The sequence below is a fragment of the Esox lucius genome, chromosome 13 (genome assembly GCF_011004845.1).
Source record: "Esox lucius isolate fEsoLuc1 chromosome 13, fEsoLuc1.pri, whole genome shotgun sequence".
NCBI classification, from domain to species: Eukaryota; Metazoa; Chordata; class Actinopteri; order Esociformes; family Esocidae; genus Esox; species Esox lucius.
The window spans coordinates 37,718,721-37,743,669 of record NC_047581.1 but is presented as its reverse complement, the minus strand read 5'-3'; the positions used below and the strand labels follow the sequence as shown (position 1 = coordinate 37,743,669).

Sequence of the window (24,949 nt, the reverse complement as noted above, 5' to 3'; positions counted from 1 at the left end):
TTACTGTGAGGTGGTGACCTTTTTAAGAAACTTGTTTTCCGAACATGTTTGTCTTTTAAGCGAAAAACACAACACTGAACCCCATTGAAAAGGGTCTCAAATCATGCACATTTCATATAATTTAAATAAATCAGGTTGTGGGCAGTTTTAAAATATTAATGTCAATGTTTAGCGAACATTATTTTTGCTTGCTAATAGCAGTGGCTATTCAGGGAGCTTTCAAGCTAGCCTGCATAGGCAAAACAGCAGAACTCATGTCTCTAGAGACACCAGGTCATACTGAGGTCCATGCAGTGCTCAGTTTTTTTTGGCCAAATTTGATCTTTGGCCAAAATTGATTTTGATCACACACGCTGCAAGATTGGAATCTCTTACATAAACACAGTAATTTACACACATTTCATCATGCAGAAAGCTCTGCAGGATTTCTGCAAAAGATCTGAGTCAGGGAAAAAATAAGTTAACATATCCATGATCCATCTGTAAATACAGTATAAACAAAAAAACTTGAATACTGGACCCTCTTGTTTTTGACTTTTCCATGGGAAGAACCAACCTTGGATTCCACAATATCAGTCAAAGTGAACAGAACTGACATTTATCCATAATTGAAGTATTTTGTGGGGGATAGAAAAGGCAACAAATGGTGTTAGGTTATTCAGAATGCTCTGCCGTGACAGGGGACAGTTTGGTGTTCAGTTATTCAGAATGCTCTGATGTGACAAGGGACAGTTTGGTGTTAGGTTATTCAGAATGCTCTGCCATGACAGGGGACAGTTTGGTGTTAGGTTATTCAGAATGCTCTGACGTGACAGGGGACAGTTTGGTGTTAGGTTATTCAGAATACTCTGACGTGACAGGGGACAGTTTGGTGTTAGGTTATTCAGAATGCTCTGGCGTGACAAGGGACAGTTTGGTGTTAGGTTATTCAGAATGCTCTGCCGTGACAGGGGACAGTTTAGTGTTAGGTTATTCATAATGCTCTGCCGTGACAGGGGACAGTTTGGTGTTAAGTTATTCAGAATGCTCTGCCGTGACAGGGGACAGTTTGGTGTTAGGTTATTCAGAATGCTCTGCCGTGACAGGGGACAGTTTGGTGTTAGGTTATTCAGAATGCTGTGCCGTGACAAGGGACAGTTTGGTGTTAGGTTATTCAGAATGCTCTGCCGTGACAGGGGACAGTTTGGTGTTAGGTTATTCAGAATGCTGTGCCGTGACAAGGGACAGTTTGGTGTTAGGTTATTCAGAATGCTCTGCCGTGACAGGGGACAGTTTGGTGTTAGGTTATTCAGAATGCTGTGCCGTGACAAGGGACAGTTTGGTGTTAGGTTATTCAGAATGCTCTGCCGTGACAGGGGACAGTTTGGTGTTAGGTTATTCAGAATGCTGTGCCGTGACAAGGAACAGTTTGGTGTTAGGTTATTCATAATGCTCTGCCGTGACAAGGGACAGTTTGGTGTTAGGTTATTCAGAATGCTCTGCCGTGACAAGGGACAGTTTGGTGTTAGGTTATTCATAATGCTCTGCCGTGACAGGGGACAGTTTGGTGTTAGGTTATTCAGAGTGCTCTGCCGTGACAGGGGACAGTTTGGTGTTAGGTTATTCAGAATGCTCTGCCGTGACAGGGGACAGAATGAGGGACAGGTGGTCACTGGCAGCTCATCTGTTGGAGCCACAGGAGAATAGGAGGCCCAAGGCAGAGCCCGGGGCTAAACGCAGAGCGCCGGCACACACCAACAGAAGCAGACACTCACCGACAATAGCTGGTGTTTTACATATCTCTTCAGCCGTTCTGTTTCCGGCTCCTGGTTTCTCATTAAAGCCATGGTAATTGGTTCTGGCATTATGGACATATGGAAATAGCTCTGCCGTTCATCATTAGGCTTTTAATTGCACCATTTTGGCCTGATCCACCTCTGGATAAATAAGTAATAGGTCTGAAACAGAACCCTATTGCCTGATTTAGTGCACACTCTTTAGGTCTGGGCCCTGTTCTCTACGAAGTGTCCTTCTTTTGACCTGAAATCCTGCCGTTAACATTGTTTGCCCACGATTTGCTTGTCTTCCTCAGGTCAATGGACGTGCTGATCAGCCTGAACCAGGGGAAATCCTTCATCTCCAGCGCGATCACCATCTACGCCTCTTCCTGTGTGAGTTCACATCCACTCCTTGTTGTTGTCTGACCATCCAGAGACTGTGTGCAGTCGTGTGCTGGCCTGTGGGCCCCTCTGACTTCTGTCTCCCCCTGTCAGTCCGATGGCCTGGTGGTGGTCGTGGTGCTGCTGGTGCTTTTGTTGCTGGCGGCCTTGGTGGCAGCCTGGTGGTTCTGGCCTCTCTGCTGCACGCTGGTGAGTCCTGACACAAAGATCATGGCACTTCCTGTTTTGTTTCTTATCACTTTTTGTGTTCTTCTTCTTCGTTTTATCCAGCCCATCTACCTCAACTGTGGTCAAAGTGAGTGCATAGTGTGTGTGGAAATAGTGTGTGAACTTTTCTCCCACCATGTACTTCAGTACTGAACAGTTGCACCTGCCAGCCATGCTCTGCAGATCAGGCATTGTTCAGTAGATCAGCTGAGCTATAAAGTAGTGGACTTTGGCAGGCTGATAAACTGTAAAATAGTGGACTTTGGCAGGTTGATAAACTATAAAGTACTTGGACCTTGTGGCAGGCTGATAAACTGTAAAGTAGTGGAATTTGGCAGGCATATAAACTGTAAAGGAGTGGATGTTGACACACTGATAAACTCTAAAATAGTGGACTTTGGCAGGCTGATGAACGATTGAGATTTGGCTTTACTGCAACAACTCTTGTTGAATTTCCTTTTTATGCCTCACTCGTAGAAAGCAGCTCTGTCATCACCTCCACAAATAACCTCAAACAGGAAACAGGAAGTGTGAAAGAACCTCTAACAAGAAACGAACAGTTAACACTTTGTGTGGCATCAGAGAAGGTTTATAAAACAGTATCTATAAAGAATCCCATTTTAAACAATATGTTTTTTTACAATATTTGTATGGTAATATGTACTCAAGGAATTATCATTGGCTGTACAACCCCTGGTAAGCAAATCATAAAAATGAATCCTTCTCCACTCACCCATTTAGATAAACCAACAATTAGCAGATGATAGTTTCAGACAATGCAGGTGGCCTGGAAGTGCCATCCTGACTTGCTCTATATTATTCCATCCTGTCACCAAGCACAACAGCTTCTCATAATAATAATAGCATGTCCACTCTTTTTGAGACCCAGACCAAAACCCTGGGAGCCTGTCCAGGATGAGATGGAAGCATATTTTGGAAAACCAACAAAGGCATTAAAATGTAAAGCCCCTGCAGCATGTCTGGCTGGGCCCATGTTTGCCTTGGTGCTGGAACTGCTGTTGCTCTCCATCAGGGACCAGTGGAGGAGAGCAGAGGAGGAGGAGAGCAGAGGAGGAGGAAGAGCAGAGGAGGAGGGCCATGTGTGGCTGGTTAATATTTAAACCCCCAGTCTGTCAGGTTTCAGATGGGCTTCAGGCCTTCAGAAGGCAAGATGAGGGTATAAGGAGACCCACACACGCACACACACACGTACACACGCATACACAGCACAGCCACACACACACACATAAACACACACATTGAAATACTTGATATTAATATATTTCAGGCCATAAGTTAAATATACAGTTAAATAGTATTTCTGATATTTTAGGTTGCTGAATGTGAAGTCAACCATGCGTAAAGATAACACCTTGAAGGCTCTCTCTCTCTCTCACACACACAAAAACTCTGATTCCCTTGTGGAACTCGACCCGGTTCGAGGTCAAACTGGTGGTGAATGAATCCTTTATGAATCCTTTACACAAAATGGTAGTCCTAGTACACAACTAGTACACAACTAGTACACACCTAGTACACACCAGAGATCAAGACAGTTTGGGAGAACACGGGAGAATAACCAAAACTATTTTATTTCATTTCCTTTAAAGTTTTCTTTCACTTACACATACTTTGTAAGGTGTACTTAAGTCAGGAGGAACATTGTCTCACCTGCAATGTCGTTAGGTTGAGCATCTGACCAGAGGCAGAAAGGCTGTAAGAATGAATGCCCAAAGGTGCAAGGTGGAAAATAAATGTTCTGTCCTTGAGCAAGGCAATTAACCCTAATTTCTAATTAATTTCTAATTTCCTAATTTTGTTCCACTCTTGACTGGACCTTGCGAGCATGCTGGCAAATATGCCTTTTCACCACGTAGAGCACTCAAACCTGTACACACTTTGTGTCAACTAGTGGAAACTGGCCACATTGGTACAGCATGAAAACATACCAGTGTGTTCACGTGTGGCCTAATCTCTGATAATGTCCCTCATTATCCATGCTCCCAGCCTTCCTCTCAGATTTAACTTGTCTGTAATGAAAGTGCATCATTTTAATTTGCAAATATGCTACCTGCCACTGATCCGGTATCACGATAAGTCTCGGAAACAGCTTGACTCCACATGGAGAGGCTGTATCCCCAATGGAACCCTATGGCCCATTGAGTGCACTTCTTAAGCCCAGTGGCCCATACAGCCCTGGTCACTAGTAGTGCTCTGTACATGGAATCGGGTGCCATTTGGGACACAAGCAGTTTAAACTGATTGGATTAGCATTAGCAAACTCCAATTGGACAATTAATGGAGGGGGCCATATGGGGTTGATGCTGTGCGTGGCTGCGATTGGTTGGAGGAACCTGGTGTTGCTGTTGGAGCTTTGTGCTTGTTCAGGCTGAATGTCAGATGGTTGAGTACTCAGACACGCACGCATGCACGCACGCGTCAGATGGCTGAGTATCCAGCGACTTATCTGGTTTATTAATTACCGTGTGAGAGTCGAACACCATCATCCCGCTGGCTGTTAGCCCCCCCCCCCCCCCCCCACCCCCCCAACACATCTGTCTTGCAGGTAGTCAGACGAGCCATGTCCTGTAACAACAGACCCACACTCATTTATATAATGCTTTATTTATCCCACAATATGTCCAGGAAATCTGCTGCATAATTACTTAATAATAGAAGCTAATCCGTCAACGAACGGATGACGGACAGACAATCACCACAAGACATTACAGGGGGACAGACAGACGGATGGAAGGAAAGGTTATGAGTCGTAGAGCAATTAATCAACCTTATTTTGATATTTTCCTGACAGCCTTTTTCTAGCGGTGACTTTTATTTGTCTTATGGGAAAAATGGGAAAACACTGGATTAGAACTCCTACTGCTTGATGCTTCACGTGGTTCTTTGGCCTTCAGATGCTTCACGTGGTTCCTTGGTCTTGATGCTTCACGTGGTTCTTTGGCCTTCAGATGCTTCACGTGGTTCCTTGGTCTTGATGCTTCACGTGGTTCTTTGGCCTTCAGATGCTTCACGTGGTTCTTTGGCCTTCAGATGCTTCACGTGGTTCTTTGGCCTTCAGATGCTTCAAGTGGTTCTTTGGCCTTCTGATGCTTCACGTGGTTCATTGGTTTTCTGATGCTTCACGTGGTTCGTTGGTTTTCTGATGCTTCACGTGGTTCGTTGGTTTTCTGTCTTCCCACATGTCAGTTTGGTGCCATTCTGAGACGGTGTTCCCTGTCCACAGTAGCCCAAAGTCCTTGTGTGACAGACACCTGCCAAGCCACCTGTCCAGGGAAATGCTTTGCATGCAGATCTAAAACAGGTGAAGGCATCTTGTCTTTGAGGGGAATCACATTGTGAACAACCTGCTAGTCAGTCAGTAGCCCCCGTCACAGGCCCTGGCAGGGACAGGACTGCTGGAAACATCACTCAGGAAGAAGACAGGACTGCTGGAAACATCACTCAGGAAGAAGACAGGACTGCTGGAAACATCACTCAGGAAGAAATCTGGCCACTCAACTTTCAGTCCATTTTCCTATTCTGGTTCAGAGTTCTCTCCTCTCCTCTCGCCTCACCTCCACTCCTTTCTTTCCCCCTCTCTCCCCTCCCTCCTTTGCTTTCTCCTTGCTCCCCTTCTCTCTGCCTCTCATTGATGTTAATTATCTCCTCAGGACTTTGTGATTGGGGGATTGCTGCTTGGGAGCTCTGAACACCATCCAATTAATTACCGGGCCCGCATTCTAAATGGCACTCTGTAACCTTCATAGCGCACTCATTGTAATGCGGCCCAAGTGTAGTCCCTACTAGTGAATAGGGTTACATTTTGGCTGCGAGCGAGATGAATGGGAAGGCTTGCTCGCCCCAAAGGCTCTCCCCTGTCAACAAGCTGATCCGGAGTGCCTCCTGATTATGTTATTTTGCACCAGTGGCCCCTGTGTTGGTTTTTAGGCCCATACACACACACACACACACACACACACAAACATACGCATGCACACACAAACGCACACACAAGCAACATTGCTGACAGAGTCTGTGTCACCTGGCATGCATCACCTCTCCTCAGTCCTGTCTGTGTCTGTTTTGATGGCTGTGTATGTCTCCTCCTGACAAGCTTCTCTGACAGCTCACTGTTTATTTGCGCTTTGTGTTTCAGGTCATCAAAGATCCTCCCCCTCCACCTCCCTCTCGTCCTCCGCCACCCGTGAGTACATCTCTCACACACACACACACACACACACACACCCCTCAGGTTCACCATAGAGCGGGATCCAGTCCTGATTGTTTTTGTACTTCATCTTCTTCGTCTCTCTCAAAAGTTCTCATCATCCAAAAGAGAAGAGCATTCCCAAAGTCACTTCGTCATTTCAGTATTAGTGGGGGGGGGATTTGTTTTCTGGTATGTGTGTTTTGTGTGTAATCCTGTTTTGTGTGTGTTGTCAATAATTGTGTTTGAGTATGTTTTGTGTCTTATCATGTTTTCTGTGTGCTATGAGTTTTTGTGTAATTGTGTTTTTGTGTTTGCGGATGCATTGCTGACGTGTGTGTGTTATGGCTATAGGAGCCAGAGGAAGAGGACCCCCTTCCCAAGAAGAAGTGGCCGACAGTAGATGCCTCATACTATGGAGGAAGAGGGGCTGGAGGGATCAAACGCATGGAGGTACAACTATTTCAGTTAAAAATAAGGACACCAATTTCAGTTATAAATTGAGGGACACCTATATCAGTTATAAATAGAGACACATTTCAGTTATAATGGAGGACACCTATTTCAGTTATAATGGAGGGACACCTATTTCAGTTATAATGGAGGGACACCTATTTCAGTTATAATGGAGGGACACCTATTTCAGTTATAAATGTAGGGACACCTATTTCAGTTATAAATGGAAGGACACCTATTTCAGTTATTAATGGAGGGACACCTATTTCAGTTATAAATGGAGGGACACCTATTTCAGTTATTAATGGAGGTACACCAATTTCAATTGTAGATGGAGGGACACCTATTTCAGTTTTAAATGGAGGTAACCCTATATCAGTTCTAAATGGAGGTGCACCTATTTCAGTTAGAAATGGAGGTACACATATTTCAGTTGTAAATGGAAATACACATATTTCAGTTATAAATGGAGGTACACCTACTTCATTTCTAAATGGAGGTAAACCTATTTCAGTTGTAAATGGAGGTACCCTTATTTCATTTATAAATGGAGGTACACCTATTTCAATTATATATGGAGGTACACAGTGTTTGACATTTTTCTTTTGACTTTTTTGCTCACCAGCCACTGTGGTTAGTGGTTTTCCAAAGTTACTAGCCACTCAGCATTTTCACTATCCACCATTTTGTTGTTGGGAAATTACATTTTATTTGATCAAATTTGACTATAGTGTGCTACATCTTAGCCTGTCTTGTTCACTCGTTTGGTCACTGGCGTGCAAGGCAAAAGGCCTAACACAAATGGAACAGAATCAAACAATGTATGCAGGTAATGCTCATGGGAGTTGTAGGGGCATAGCTTCTAGTGTCATTGCAAGGGGATTACAATTGTAAAAAAATGTGTGTGTGTGTAAGAGACAACTGTATTCTGCCACCGACTCCAGAAAAAAATGACCCGCCCAAGTCCATTCAAAATAGCCCAATTGAGTAGGAAACATACCCCACCTGGCAACACTCAATAAGGAAAACCTTCCTGCTACCGTCAATTTAGCCGCAGTGTTTCACCGATATTTTATATATGAGCGCAAAATCATGTTTTACCATGCCAAATCACAGAGGCAGTGTGAAATTTTGGGACGGATGTCACCTTTGAGCTTTGAATGCAGGAAAACTCTGTGTGTATATATATAGAATATCAACCGCCAAAGTGGCTAGTAAAAGTGACTGCGGTACACGCCACAGTCGATTTCTACCCGCATTTGTCGGGTGGGCGGGTGCCAATGTCAAGTCCTGGAGGTACACCTATTTCAATTATACAGTGGATATAAAAAGTTTACATACCCCTGTTAAAATGACAGGTTCTTGTGATGTAAAAGAATGAGACAAAGATAAGTCATTTCATTAACTTTTTCCCCCTATAATGTGAACAATTCAATTGAAAAACAAACTGAAATCTTTTAGAAAAAAATTAAATAAACTCACAATAACCTGGTTGCAGAAGTGTGCACACCCTTAAACTAATAATATGTTGAAGCACCTTTTGATTTCTTACAGCACAATATTTGCCCACTCTTCTTTGAAAAAGGGCTCCAAATCTATCAGATTCCAAGGAAATCTCCTGTGCACAGCCCTCTTCAGAACACCCCACAGATGTTCAATTGGATTCAGGTCTGGTCTCTGGCTGGGCCATTCCAAAACGTTAATCTTCTTCTGGTGAAGCCATGCTTTAATTTGGATATGTGTTTTGGGTCGTTGTCGTGCTGAAAGGTGAGTTTCATCTTCAGCTTTCTAATGGACGCCTGAAGGTTTTGTGCCAGAATTGCCAGGTATATGGAACTGTTCATAATTCCCTCCACCCTGATTAAGGCCCCAGTTCCAGCTGAAGAAAAACAGCCCCAAAGCATGATGCTGCCACCACCATGCTTCACTGTGGGTATGGTGTTCTTTGGGTGATGTGCAGTGGTGTTTTTGCGCCAAACATACCTTTTGGAATTATGGCCAAAAAGTTCAACCTTAGTTTCATCAGACTATAACACATTTTCCAACGTGGTTTTGGGGGACTTGATGTTTGTTTTTGTAATCTTCAGTCGAGCTTGGATGTTTTTCTTTGTAAGAAAAGGTTTCCGTCTTACCACCCTACCCCATAGCCCATTCATATGAAGAATGCGGGAGATTGCTGTCACATGTAGCACACAGCCAGTACTTCCCAGAAATTCCTGCAGTTCCTTTAATGTTGCTGTAAGCCTCTTGGAAGCCTCCCTGACCAGTTTTCTTTTCGTATTTTCATCAATTGTGGAGGGATGTCCAGTTCTTGGTAATGTCTCTGTTGTGCCATATTTTCTCCACTTGATGATAACTGTCTTCACTGTGTTCCATAGTATATCTAATTTTTTGGAAAGTCTTTTGTACCCTTCTCCTTACTGATATCTTTCAACAATGAGATCCCTCTGATGCTTTGGATGGCTTTTGCTCTGAGATGCAACTAAGAAAGTGTCAGGAAAATCCTACTAGAACAGCTGAACTTTATTTGTGATTAATCAGAGTCACTTTAAATGATTGCAGGTGTGTAATTAATTCTATTTAACATGAGTTTGAATGTGATTGGTTAATTCTGAACATAGACCCACATCCCCAGTTTTTATATCCACTGTAAATGGAGGTACACCAATTTCAATTGTAGATGGAGGTACACCAATTTCAATTATATATTGAGGTACACCTCTTTCAATTAGAAATGGAGGTACACCAATTTCAATTGTAAATGGAGTTACACCAATTTCAATTGTAGATGGAGGTACACTGATTTGGAGAAAACAGTCATACCTTCAAATTTTCCCTCAAGCATTAAGGAATTTCTCAGACCCCCCCCCACACACACACACACACACATCTATCTTAATACACTCCTCCACCCCCTATTTTCATAGATCATACCTTCGACTTTTCCCAGTAGGGATGGAGCTCTCTTCCCTTCATCTCCTCACAACTCCCACATCCACAATCTTCTCTTTTCAGAGACTCCCGGTCGATTCTCATAGACAGCCCATCAGCCACTTCGGAGGCTTGGTCTGTGTATCGGGGGAGAGGTTCTGTGCAATGAGGGAAAGGTGTGATTTAAGATCAACCTGTCCTTTTTCTCTTCATGTAAAGGCAGCATGTCGACTCTGACATGTTGTCGCTCAAGGCCTAGATAACCTACAGTGACGGACATACAATATTATATTAATATGGACAGACAGTGTATTCTGTGTGAGTATGCGTGTATGTGTGTGTATGTGTGTCCTTGTCTGCATATGTGTTTCATCCATCACATCAGATATATCAACGACTGTATATCTGCAGGTGTGAGTTTCTCAGAGATATGTGTGTGTTTCTCAGGTATTGATGTGTGTTTCTCAGGAATCACTGTGTGTTTCTCATGTATCACTGTGTGTTTCTCAGGTATTAATGTGTGTTTCTCAGGTATTAATGTGTTTCTCAGGTATCACTGTGTGTTTCTCAGATATTAATGTGTGTTTCCCAGGGATCACTGTGTGTTTCTCAGGTATTAATGTGTGTTTCTCATGAATCACTGTGTGTTTCTCAGAGATCACTGTGTATTTCCTAGTGAGGAGTGTGTTTCCCTGATGAATGCTGATCATGAAAAGCTGTTCTGTATTGTAGCGGCTTAACCTACAGATTGAAGAGCGTGTCGCTAATTAAAGCTCACCTCTTCTGCCGGTGAAACCTACCCGGTAACAGATGTGATGAATTTAATTAAAACGGAGCTCAGGAGGATGTGGAAGCTAAACAAAAGCTACTGTATTAAGTAAAACAGTTAACAACATCACTAAGTCTGGTTATTCAGAGAGGATGCTTATGAGCTCACAAAATGCCCTGGGAGGAAATTGTGAAGGAAAGTAATAAAAACATTAGAAAACGGTTTATTATTCAGCAAAAATGGGCAAAAGACAAAGGAAAAACACAGCTACCTTAGCTGATACTAACCTGAATATTAGAAATAAAAAATAAAGTTAATGTTTTTTTTTTTTACATATATTTATATATATATATATATATATATACAGAGAAACCAAGAATCGACATTCATCATTTCCTGTCAGTTTTACTGCAGTAAGTGATGATGTCACTACTCTGAGACCTCTGGAAATTTTTAGGTGGAAATCTAATTTGGTTGAATAGTTTTTTTTATAGTTCATGCTTTATATTCTTTGGCGGTTAAAATACCCATCTTCGATCTTTGGAAACGAAACATTCTGAAACGTCACCTCCAAACTTGGAGTAATATCAAGACAATAACAAAAAAATACAATAATAAATGTGGATGTATTTGAAAATGGATAACTTGTAAAACAAGAAAAGTAGGTAAATAGACAAGAAACCTGAGCATGGAAAGAACTGGACTACCCTGAACCAGGGAAGATGTGATTGATACAGAATGAAAGATAGGCATGAGAATTTCAGGGTTGCTAGTCATTTTCAACTGCTCTGAAATTTGAAGGAGGAATTTAATTTGTCAAAGAAAGCAGTGCAGTGTTCTCTGAAGTACTTGGAAAGGTTTTATGCATGCTACAGATTTTAACAGATATTGATGCTTATCTACCTGAACCGGATGACCGTTCAAATACAGGCGCTCAAAGTGACGCCATCTTGGTCCCCAGTAGCCAAGGAATGAAATGTCTGCATTATTAATTAATTAATTAATTATTAATTACATCAATGGCTGCTCCTGAATGGCTGAGCAGTAGGGAACAGAATTGTGAATGTTTTATTTTAACGGAAATGTCATGTGAGGATCTCGTTGTTGAAAAGGTAGATCTGCCAGTTCACTCCTGGTTTCTCAGAATCATTTTGATTAAATTTCAGTTTTATCAATATGTCCATAGATTTTTAGGAGTAGATTAGATTAGATTAAACTTTCTTGTCATTGAACGAGTACAGTACAATGAAATACAGTTAGCATTTAAACAGAAATACAAATAGAAGAGGGCAAGAAATGTAATTATTAGTATTATATGTAGTGTATGTTACAAGTGGAATGTATAGATGTGCAGTGACGGCAAATACAGTGCAAATGGCAATTCTAAATGAGCGATGAAGGCAAATAGGTGAGCGCAGGAAAATTGCATTAAGAAGTATTAAGAATATGTTTATGTATGTAAGTGGGAAATGAGTAGATGTGCAGTGAGGCAAACGCAACTACATAGCTCAATTCTGACTGTGCAAAAAGAATGCAAGTACAATGGCAATTCTGACTGTGCCGTGCATGCTCATTGAAGGTGTGAGGTGGCGTGTGCAACTGAAGTGAAGGTATAGCAGCTATGAGGGTCCTGAGGTAGACACGTACCTGTACAGTTGTGCTCTTAAGTGTGCATACCCTGGCAGAAATTGTGAATTTTTGGCATTGATTTTGAAAATATGACTGATCATGGAACAAAACTGTCTTTTATTTGAGGATAGTGATCATATGAATCCATTTATGATCACATAGTTGTTAGGCTCCTTTTTAAATCATAATGATAACAGAAATCACCCAAATTGCCCTGATCAAAAGTTACATACCTTTGAATGTTTGGCCTTGTTACAGACACACAAGGTGACACACACAGGTGAAAATGGCAATTAAAGGTGAATTTCCCACATCTGTGGCTTTTTAAATTGCAATTAGTGTCTGTGTATAAACAGTCAATGAGTTTGTTAGCTCTCACGTGGATGCACTGAGCAGGCTAGATACTGAGCCATGGGGAGCAGAAAATAACTGTCAAAAGACCTGTGTGACAAGGTAATAGAACTTTATAAAGATGGAAAAGGTTAAGGTTAGTACTGACTAAGTCAGGTTGTCAGTACTGTTCAATCATTTATTAAGAAGTGGAACATTCGGGGCCCTCTTGATACCAAGCCAAGGTCAGGTAGACCAAGGAAGACTTCTCCCAGAAGAATTGTTCGAGATACAAAGAAAAACCCACAGGTAACCTCAGGAGAAATACAGGCTGCTCTGGAAAAAGACAGTGTGGTTGTTTGAAGGAGCACAATACGATGATACATGAAAGATTAACACATTAACTGCATGATCAAGTTGCCAGAAAGAAGCCTTTACTGCACCAATGCCACAAAAAAGCTGGGTTACAATATGCCCGACACAACTTCCAGCTTCTGGCACACTGTTGTTTGTGACGAGACCAAAATAGAGCTTTATGGTCACAACCATATGTTTGGAAAAGGGTCAACAAGGCCTATAGTGAACAGAACACCATCCCCACTGTGAAGCATGGTAGTGGCTCACTGATGTTTTGGGGGTGTGAGCTCTAAAGGCACTGGGAATCTTGTGAAAACTGATGGCAAGATGAATGCAGCATGTTATCAGAAAATACTGGCAGACAATTTGCATTCTTCTGTACGAAAGCTGCACATGAGACGCTCTTGGACTTTCCAGCACGACAGTGACCCTAAGCACAAGGCCAAGATGACCCTCCAGTGGTTACAGCAGAAAAAGGTGAAGGTTCTGTAGTGGCCATCACAGTCTCCTGACCTTAATATCGTCGAGCCACTCTGGGGAGATCTCAAACGTGCGGTTCATGCAAGACAACCAAAGACTTTGCATGACCTGGAGGCATTTTACCAAGACGAATAGGCAGCTATACCATCTGCAAGAATTCGGGGCCTCTTAGAAAACTATTACAAAAGACTGCACGCTGTCATTGATGCTAAATGGGCAATATACAGTATTAATAACTAAGGGTATACAGACTAAAGAACAGGGGTCAATAAATGTTTTTCTTTGTTGCCATGTTTTGTTTTATGATTGTGCCATTCTGTTATGACCTACCGTTGAATGTGAATCTCATAAGAAATACAAGACGTGTTTTGCCTGCTCACTCATGTTTTCTTTACAAATGGTACATACGTATATTACCATTCTCCACGGGTATTCAAACTTTTGAGCACAACTGTAATAGCTGAGAACGTTCTTATAATACTTTGCAAGGCAGTGTCCAGTAGTACAAGGCAGTAGTACTACAAGGTCCCAGAGAGAAAGTACTAAGTGGTAGGTGTGGTTAGTGATGGATCACAGAGTTCAGCAGGGTTACAGTAGATGGAAAGAAACTGTTCCTGAGCCTGCTGGTGCGGGAATGGGGAGACCTGTACCGCCTGACTGATGGAAGGAGGGCAAACAGTTGGTGGCCTGGATGTGAAGGGTCCCTGGTGTTCCTGCGTGGCCTGCACAGACACCGCTTGTGCTGGAGGTCTACGATGGCTGAGAGCTGGGTACCCGTGATGTGCTGGTCTGTTTTCACCACCCGTTGCAGGGTCCATACTGTGGCTCAGTTCATCAGAATGCTCTCGATTTTGCAGCGGTAGAAGTACACAAAGATCTGGATCAAGGATGAGTTCAGTGCCTTTTTGACCATGGCTGAGGTGTTGAGGGTCCAGGAGAGGTCCTCAGAGATGTGGACACCCAGGCATTTGAAGCTGGACACACACTTTTAAATAGTCAGTGGCATTATATAGGATGTCCTTAGTGTTTATCCACTTCCAGCTGTGCGTGTAGACATGGTTGGCATCAGTGAGTTGTAGGTCTGTTTTGCAACTGCAGGTCAGACTGTCCACTAGCTGGTGTTCAGTACAGAATTAAAGACATCTCATACTATGTCCGTTAAACGTTAGGAACTGATTGCTTCCCTCTGTCATGTGTCCTTTGATGCTTGTTTGATGCAGATGTTTGGTTTGTCTGGTCCCATCTGCTTTATATTCTCGAAGGGTGACCCATTCGAATTGTGTTTGCAAGCAACAGCTATGCTGTTCAAGCTCTGGGCGTTTGGCCCAGCACACGGAGCTGCTGCTGGCATCGTTCTTCCTCAAAAGTGACAAAGAATCTTGTCTGAACAATGTATATTTTTTGAAAATGCTGAAATGTACACATATTTGTAATCATTTTCCGGAACAATCAGACGTGGTGCCCCCTCCGCCACTCTTTGAATGGCACCATGGTCAAACATTCCATGGAAGCCTTTAATTTGGTTCTCCATTGTTTTTTGTGGAAGTGGCAACTATCTTTCCTGGGGTCCACACTTGAAACACAAAACAATACAAAGGTTTTCTTTCTTTAACAACAACGTGTTTGATGTTTCAGTTCAGAATCCAGTGTTTGCCCTACTTTTTTTTTCAATGGGCCGAAATGCCAGCATCAACAACACAAAAATGCTAATCCATACTCCCTCTCTTGCTTGTCAACTTTATTTTCTCAACATTATTTGACAATACTGTCTTAACATCATTCTCCAATAATAAGCTAAGTACTCCCCCTCAATTTACCATTCTCTAAATCTGTTCATGAATCGCCTCCAAGACTCCTAATAAAAGCCCCTAGCTACTAACTAATGAGGCAATATGAATTCCATGTACAGTATAATGTGTTGCATTGGGGGTTAAAGAGGGGGTAGAACATATAGTTTTTCTGGATGTAGCACACAGTGTCCCATGATTTCACATTAAATTTGTAACTTTACAAACTTCTGAATATTTCCTATAACACATTCACTGAAGCACTGATTAGTTTTTCCACAAAAGGTATCTCTTATACATTACAGTGGGTGATGGAAAATATAGTGTGGTTGGAATAATAATACAATCCCTCTCCAGTGAGCTAATGAGGACAATCACATTAACAACAATAATGACATAAAATTGGATTTTTTATATCAGATATGTTCTCTAAATAACTTATGCGCTAACCATTTCTCAGTGTGCTCCAGGTTATAAGATTATTTAACTTATGTAAAGTATTATTTAAATTGTCATTTTGTTCAGTTTATTTTTTTCCCATAAAGTTTTTCCTTTGACAATAAACACAATACACACTAAATAAACACACCACAGAATTTTTTTTGAAGGTAAAACACGAAAATTGGAAGTCTTAATGTTGTTGCCAAATGTATAACTTCTCACCACAGACATTTATTTTTAAGGCAAAATAAAAAAAACGGATGTCTTATTGTTGCTGCCGAATCTCTAATGTTTCCAGCATGACACTGATTTATTGTAGCAGATTGTATGTATCAAGTTGTGACAGTTAGCTAGCTAGCTTCTTACCTTTGCTTGTCGCTCAGATGATGGGTACCTTCTGTATATCAATGTGACTGACACGTACTGACAGTTCAACACAAACGTGCGCATGCACAGACACAGTCAGTTATGTTTCTTTGACCTCACACTAGTTTGAGACTCGGACAGTTGGGGGCAGGATGTTGTTGCTCTGCTCTGATGCTGGTGCGATAGTAAACCGAGCGATGGTAAACTGCACGTGACTTGGGGATAAAAATCTTATTTAATAAAATTATTCTGTTTCTTTGAGGCAGCGCATCACAATTCAGCAGCAGAGGGGTGCCGCTCTGATTATAATAACAGGGGAAACACTGGAATCAGAATCACATGTTTGACCTGGTGAAATAGTGCTACTACAATAAGCAGAACAAATAGACAGAAATTACTGAATATGTAAATTAAGCATTTAAAGAAAGTCTTAGTTAATATAATTAATTGAATATGTGGTTGACCTCTGACTCTCTGATGTGTGACATCTGGGCCCAGACACTCTGGTGTGTCCTATCAGATTTCCTCTGAACCCTCAAGTGACCTTCTGACTCTTAATGATCTGATGTGTCCTATCAGGTGCGATGGGGAGAGAAAGGTTCCACAGAGGAAGGGGCAAGGCTAGAGAAGGCCAAGAATGCAGTGGTGTCAATCCCTGAGGAGGTGGAAGAGCCCATGATCGCCAAAAGACCCCCCAAACCAACCCCAGCATATCAGCAACACCCGGAGTCTAAATGGTACACTCCTATAAAGGTACGTTTCAGGGTGTACCCAGAATCCTCCTTTGGGTCTTAAGTTCAGTTCACTGTTCGCTGTTTTTTTCAGCACCGAACTCCGACTGTGGTGTGTTAATGAACTAATGCCGAGACCAAAAAAAAAATTTGTTCAGAAAACCAAATACGAATATCCGAAAAGTATGTCATTGTATGTCTTATGTTTTAAACGAATCAGCGTCCAGTCACTGACGATGTTTGTGGTCTCTCCGTTCAGGGGCGTCTGGATGCGCTGTGGGCATTGCTGCGACGCCAGTATGACCGAGTCTCTCTGATGAGGCCGACCACGACAGACAAGGTAAACCACTGGAAACCAACTGAGTTTCTATCCAAACCCAAACCACGACCACAATAAACCAACCATGACAACCAAGCCTGGCACAGATATCACCAGGTGCAGTAACCACATGGTTGTGGGGTTTCAGTCCGTGCTGTACGCTGTGGACCGTGGAGAGACTAGTTTATATTAAGATTATAGATTAAATAGCAGTTTCACAGACACAGATTATGCCTCTTGCTGGACTCTGTATCTGGGAATGTCCTGTGGTGTTGGGCTTGGTGAATCAATGGTGTTAGTCTGGAGGTGTTTTTCCAAGGGAAGGAAATTGGCAGAATGTGCTGTTAGCATGAAGTGTCATGTCGTTACTTAATAATGTGGTTCGCATTGTGTGCTAGCATTGTGTTGTTGTTACTTAATGTTGCTGTTCGCATTGTGTGCTAGCATTGTGTTGTTGTTACTTAATAATGCAGTTCGCATTGTGTGCTAGCATTGTGTTGTTGTTACTTAATGGTGCTGTTCGCATTGTGTGCTAGCATTGTGTTGTTGTTACTTAATGATGCAGTTCGCATTGTGTGCTAGCATTGTGTTGTTGTTACTTAATAATGCAGTTCGCATTGTGTGCTAGCATTGTGTTGTTGTTACTTAATGGTGCTGTTCGCATTGTGTGCTAGCATTGTGTTGTTGTTACTTAATAATGCAGTTCGCATTGTGTGCTAGCATTGTGTTGTTGTTACTTAATAATGCGGTTCGCATTGTGTGCTAGCATTGTGTTGTTGTTACTTAATAATGCAGTTCGCATTGTGTGCTAGCATTGTGTTGTTGTTACTTAATAATGCAGTTCACATTGTGTGCTAGCATTGTGTTGTTGTTACTTAATAATGCAGTTCACATTGTGTGCTAGCATTGTGTTGTTGTTACTTAATAATGCAGTTCACATTGTGTGCTAGCATTGTGTTGTTGTTACTTAATAATGCAGTTCACATTGTGTGCTAGCATTGTGTTGTTGTTACTTAATAATACAGTTCACATTGTGTGCTAGCATTGTGTTGTTGTTACTTAATGGTGCAGTTCGCATTGTGTGATAGCATTGTGTTGTTGTTACTTAATGGTGCAGTTCGCATTGTGTGCTAGCATTGTGTTGTTGTTACTTAATAATGCAGTTCGCATTGTGTGCTAGCATTGTGTTGTTGTTACTTAATGGTGCTGTTTGCATGGTGTTGTTGTTACCTAATCGTGTTGAGAAGCAGCTGGAAATCCTCAGAGTAACAGCAGTTTAACAGGATGTGATGTGCGACAGTCAAAAGGCCATATATGGAGAAATCTACTGAACTCTCAGCAATCACAATACGTCTCCCTCTCTCTCTTAACCACCACATATCTCTCTCTCTCTCTCTCTCTCTCTCTTAACTACCACATCTCTCTCTCTCTGTCTCTCTCTCTCTCTTAACCACCACATCTCTCTCTCTCTCTCTCTCTCTCTTAACCACCACATCTCTCTCTCTCTCTCACTCTCTCTCTTAACCACCACATCTCTCTCTCTCTCTCTCTCTCTCTCTCTCTCTCTCTCTCTCTCTAAACCACCACATCTCTCTCTCTCTCTCTCTCTCTTAACCACCACATCTCTCTCTCTCTCTCTCTCTTAACCATCACCTCTTTCTGTTTCTCTCTCAACAAAGTGACACCAGACTGAAAACATTCAGGTAGAATTCCGCTCTCTTTTCTCTCTCTCGGTCTGTATCTATAGCCCCTATCTCTCCTCCTTCTCAATCTCTGTTTTGGTCTCTTTCTTCTCTCAATTTGTCTTTCTCTCAGCAGATGGATGGCAGGGTTCAAGGGTACTGTGTTCTCTCAGATAGAGTTGAATTTATTATTGATGAATTTTGCTTCATTGTGAAGTGCAAATATTTACACATTTAAGTACTTATATATATATATATATATATAAAGGTATATAAATATATACAAAAATAGTACATACACTATCGTTCAAAAGTTTGGGGTCACTTTTCTGTCCATTAAAATAACACCAAATTGATCAGAAATACAGTGTATGCATGGTTTATGTTGGAAATGACTATTGTAGATTTTCAATGGCATATCTATGTAGGCCTACAGAGGCCCATTATCAGCAACCATCACTCCTGTGTTTCAATGGCACATTTTGTTTGCTTTTCCAAGTAAATAATTTTTAAAGTCTAATTGATCATTCGATTATATTAGCACAGCTGAAAACTTTTGTGCTGATCAAAGTTGCAATAAAACTGGCCTTATTTTGTCTAGATTAGTATCTTCTGCCTCAGTGTTTGTGGGTTTGGTTACATTTAGATTTTATTTTTAATGCTGATCCTAAATGTGACCCAAATGAAAATATAGGTATTTTGGGGAAATCTGTCACTCCACCCAAAACATTATCTAGATCTAGTATTGAGGGGACAAAACTCCTGGTTTTCACCAAAGATTGAAACCAAAACAAGGAACAGTAAAATGCTAACATGCCAGATAAATGTTGGTCGAAGTCTGGACTGACATCCTATCGACCTTTACTAACATTGTTGGTCGTCGTATACGATAGAATTGGTGTGCACACAAAGCAACAAGTTGGCAGGACTAATGCAATATAAATGATCGAAGTTACATACAAGCTGTTACAGTATAAAGGCCTGAAGTTACATACTGTATATGTTTCATAGCGAGAACACGAGAACATGTTTTATACACATTTTGTTAGGATGATGTTGCTCAGCAAATGAGGTCATTCAGGCAGATCTCTTTGGTACACCTTTTATTAAATGGAACAAAGTGGCTACTAACCAAACCACATCCTGTTGCTGTTGGTAACCAAACTGCCAGACATGAGGGGTCTCTGTCTGTCTGTCTGTATCTCTGTCTGTCTGTCTGTCTCTTTGTCTGTCTGTCCGTCTCTCTGTCTGTCTGTCTGTCTCTGTCTGTCCATCTCTCTGTCTGTCTCTGTCCGTCCCTCTTTCTCTCTCTCATCTTTCTGTCTCTGATCTTTCTGTCTCATTTCTCTCTGTGTCTCTGTCTTTCTGTCTTTCATTTTTCTGTGTTTGTTTCTCTCCTGTGTCTTTCTGTCTTTCTTTCTTTCATTTTCTGTTTGTTTCTCTCCTGTGTCTTTCTGTCTTTCTTTCTTTCATTTTCTGTTTGTTTCTCTCCTGTGTCTCTCTGTCTTTCCTGGCATTGTTTTGACACCTAGCCGTAGCTCTGTGTGTGGCGAGATACAACCACGAGGCAATAAAGGCTGATGGAGTCACAGGCCAGGGAGGGAGAGAGGCATGCTGGGAGGAAGGAGACGGGAGGGATAGAGGCATGCTGGGAGGAGGGAGGGAGAAGGGCAGGTAGGGGAGTAAAGCGGGCAGTTAGGCTGGCAGAGGAGGGGAGGGTGGGAGGCATGCTGGGAGGAGGGAGGGAGGGCCACCGCAGAGCACAGAGGAAAAATGTGAAGGGAGGCAGCAGGGATAGAGAGAGGGGGAGGAGGGAGGAGGAGGGAGGGGCTGGTCTTTGATGGCGGACAGGAAGCCTCCCGGGTCATGAATGTTTCAACGGGCTGGTAGGCAGCGCCAGGTTACAAGGACTCGTACAGGTGTAAGGAAGCAGGTTGTTGCCAACATCTGTTCTGCAGAGGAACTACGGGGACTCTCCCTCCCTCCCTCCTCCTCTCTCTTTCCATCTCTCCTTCCCTCCTCCTTTTTCCTACCATCCCGCTTTCCCTGAGCACCAGCAGTCGGGGCACTGGATCACAGACGGATGCCTGGAAGAGAGAGGCAGAGAAAAAAAGATAAAGTAGGGCGTAAGAAATGGAAGGAAAAAAGGAGAAAAGGAGACCATAGGGGCCCCAGACCGACTGGAGGAGAGAAACAACTGAAGAGACGGCGAGGGGGGTGGGGGGGGGGCCAGAGGGTGAGGCAGAGCTGGAGCCAACAGAGGAGCGGGTTTTTTGGTCTCACATTTAGCGCCTGAGGGCGAGTAACACCAAAGGTAGAGCGAGGGTTGGTCACAGCTGCATGGCGGCTTCGCCCCAGGGCAGGGGAGCACATCTGATGTGGTTTGACTGGGTTGTCCTGGAGACCGGGAGCCACTTCAGAGCCAAGTTAGCAACCCAACATCTGCCGCCAAGTTTTAGCCCTGCTACGGATCAACCAGGGACATCAGGTAGAGATGGAGGATTGGCGTCAGGGAGAGAGAGTGGGGGAGGAATGGGGAGAGAGAGTGGGGGAGGAATGGGGAGAACGACGGGGGGACAAAGAAGAAAAGAGTAAAAGAGGGAGGAGGGAGAGATACGAGAGAAAGAAGAAAGAGGAGCGAGAGAGGAGGGAGGCAGTGAACTAGACATTGTTTTTCTGAAGCACAAAGCAGATGTGTGTGTGTGAGTGTGTGTGAGTGTGTGTGAGTGTGTGTGAGTGTGTGTGAGTGTGTGTGAGTGTGTGTGTGTGATGTCCCCACACAGACAGCAAAACCTGACAAATCAGACCCCACTATGTTTTTTGGCTGGTCCCCACTTGGAATCAATTGATATCCAGCGTAGGGGTTAGGTTTAGGGTAATACTTACCACTGGGCAGCGTGTTAGGCTTGGGGTTACTTTCAGGCATTACAGGATAGAATAACAAGGTTAAGTTAAGAGTCTGGATTAGGCCTAGGATTAGGGTTTAAGGCTAGATGATAAGGAACATGGATTTCTGGGGTCTGTTCCAAGCAAGAAAAGGTAATGTAGTCTCTGTCTGTCTCTGTATGTCTGTCCGTCTTTCTCTTTCTGTCTCTGATCTTTCTGGATTACTGATATATACTGATATTATCTGTTAGACTCAGTGGACATTTTCAATTTGTTTATTATGTTTATTATTTTATTTTCCGTCTACCAGACGTATGTGAATTCAGACCACAGATGTAGATGTTAGACAGCAGTGGACCCAGGCAAGTCTAGTTCAGCTGGCCCACAATAAGAAGTGAGGAATGTTGTTGTCCTCACTGGATTCGAACCCGGGTCTCCCACGTGAGAAGCTGTGTCTTTAACCACTTCACATACGGCCGTGTGTCGGTATAACATCTCAACATTAGATAATGTTGTCAATGCATTAACATCACGCCAAGTTTGAATATTTCACTAGACACCATTAAGCATTGTGTTAAACTGACTAACATTTCTTATTAAGTATGCTGCCACCACAAATAGCATCTATGGACTGTATGTTTTTTTTGCCACTGGCCGTTTTAACAGCTTCTTAGCCAGTAATAGGCTTACTAGTATCTACTAACTTACTACTTGGAATAGTCATAAGAATTGAGCAATTGCTAGTGAGACTGAAGATGAACTTCACACTGCCAAAGCTATTTCATTTCATGGCACAACAAAGCTTGTTTTTCATTCATTTGTGAATGACATTGATACAACAACTGTCAATATAGGAGACAATAACTGACCTTTTCGTCAAGTAAAAAGACGAGAATCGTGGAAACCCCTCCTCTTTAACTGACCAATGGGTTGTGATCTAGCGTACATTACCGCAAAAAGCATGCACGGATGCATACTTCAAAAATCCACCAGAAATAGTTGCGTTATAAACAGTTTTATTTTATGCTTTCTTATAACGTAGCTACTGAAGGTTGTAGCCATCAAAGTTTTTGTCTATCCGGAACTAATCCTAACGAATCATTTATTTAGACGGTGACAAGATTCTAATAGAGAATCTAATAGAGAATCAAACATGCCATCAGATGGAAGGAAGACGAAATGGAGGAAAAGGGTAAAACATAAAGCAGAGAAACAGAAGAGGAGAGGAGGAGGAGAGGGCGGTGAGGGAGGTGAGGAAGAAGAAAGAGGGAGATAGGAGGAGGAAAGACAAGAGAGAGGAGGGGGAAGAGAACGAAGAATGAAGGGCAGAGGAGGAGGACTGTGAGGAGTGTGGGAGTACAACACAGGGTGTTGACAGCCTGGCACCCTTTAGCCTGGCCTGGCACCCTTTAGCCTGGCACCCTTTAGCCTGGCCTGGCATGGCTCGGCCTGGTGTCTCCGGACGAACCCTAGATAGACAGGCTGACTTCCTGGCACCGCTCTTCTGCGCAGTGGGTCTGCTACTCCGCCAGACAGGGTTGGATCAGGGCCCATGTCCACACACCATCTCACAGGAGGAGTACCGATGTAGGATCAGCTCTCAGACTGTCCGTGTAATTGTATTCACTATAATCTATAGGGCAGAACTGATCCTGAATCAGCACTATTGATCTGCGTGGCTTTGTGGCCCGCGGCGGGACGGAGCTCGCGGTGACACCAGGGACGTTGAGTGACTCACCGTAGCAGACTGGCTGATGGAGGAGCGTCGGCGGCACATGGCGAGCGGAGGTCTGCTCAGACAGGGGAGAGCAAACACACCCGTCTGACAGGCAGATTAAGGAGTCCTTGTCCCTCTGTTAGATGTAGTCACCGCTACTTTCCTCTGTGTTTGACTCCAACAACGTCGCTGACCAAAAGGATGGGAGAGCATTAGAGGAGGAGACAATGCTAACACATCAGATACTGTATCGGCCCAGCAGCATTTAAATACTTCAATAAGCACACCATTAAAATGCCTGTTCACATTAAATGTATTATTGCAAATGTACTCCTCAATTTCTGTTTCGCTGCACAACAGCTTAGATAGGAGGAATAAACAATTCTGGCAAACAATATTACGTTGAAACGAGCCACCAGATCAAAGAGCATGACATTAGTTAATTAACAGGCTAATTGGAATTCAACCAAAGCGTCAGGAATAATTGAACGTTATCAAACGCCACAGAACATTGTTTTCTATTCCTCCCTGTTTGTTAAGTGTTGGCCGTTATCTAAAAGACACTGGGAAAGCATTAGATGTGAGTGCATCAGGAAAACAAAAGCTTAACTAACACACCATAAATACAGTTTACATTTTAAAATGTTTCCTTTATCAGGCACCTCTGAATCCATGGGTTAAGGTTGGCTGCACATGGGTTAAGGTTGGCTGTTCATTGGATAAGGTTGGCTGTACATGGGATAAGGTTGGCTGTACATGGGTTAAGGTTGGCTGCACATGGGTTAAGGTTGGCTGTACATTGGATAAGGTTGGCTGTACATGGGATAAGGTTGGCTGCACATGGGATAAGGTTGGCTGTACATGGGATAAGGTTGGCTGTACATGGGATAAGGTTGGCTGTACATGGGATAAGGTTGGCTGTACATGGGATAAGGTTGGCTGTACATGGGATAAGGTTGGCTGTACATGGGATAAGGTTGGCTGTACATGGGATGAGGTTGGCTGTAGATGGTATAAGGTTCGCTGTACATGGGATAAGGTTGGCTCTTCATAGGATAAGGTTGGCTGTACATGGGATGAGGTTGGCTGTAGATGGTATAAGGTTCGCTGTACATGGGATAAGGTTGGCTCTTCATAGGATAAGGTTGACTGTGTTAGTTAATCTGGTGGGGCACCCCCCCCTCACACGGATACACACACCGGCTCTTAACAGGATTAACAACCGTGGGGGTGGGGGGGGAGGGGGGCAAACAGGTTGTGGGGCAACAGAGTGGGAGGTAGTCTGCATGTCTTTCTGTCTGGGTGGGAGGTAGTCTCTCTGTCAGGGTGGGCGGATGTCTGTCTATCTGGGTGGGAGATAGTCAGTCAATCTGTCTGTCTGGGTGGGAGGTAGTCAGTCAGTCTGTCTGTCTGTCTGGGTGGGAGATAGTCAGTCAGTCAGTCTGTCTGTCTGTCTGGGTGGGAGGTAGTCAGTCTGTCTGTCTGTCTGTCTGGG

General features: G+C 43.0%; 1 protein-coding gene across 2 annotated transcripts in view; it reads left to right on the top strand.

The window, feature by feature from the left end:
* Positions 1-24,949, top strand: part of antxr2a (ANTXR cell adhesion molecule 2a) — a 72,234-nt gene that overhangs the window by 21,624 nt on the left and 25,661 nt on the right. For both annotated transcript variants that reach the window (XM_029124704.2, XM_029124703.2), the window contains exons 10-15: positions 2,072-2,150; positions 2,253-2,348; positions 6,523-6,570; positions 6,928-7,026; positions 16,699-16,872; positions 17,110-17,190. In XM_029124704.2, the coding sequence (XP_028980537.1) occupies positions 2,072-2,150; positions 2,253-2,348; positions 6,523-6,570; positions 6,928-7,026; positions 16,699-16,872; positions 17,110-17,190 (577 nt within the window). The remainder of the gene's footprint in view (positions 1-2,071; positions 2,151-2,252; positions 2,349-6,522; positions 6,571-6,927; positions 7,027-16,698; positions 16,873-17,109; positions 17,191-24,949) is intronic.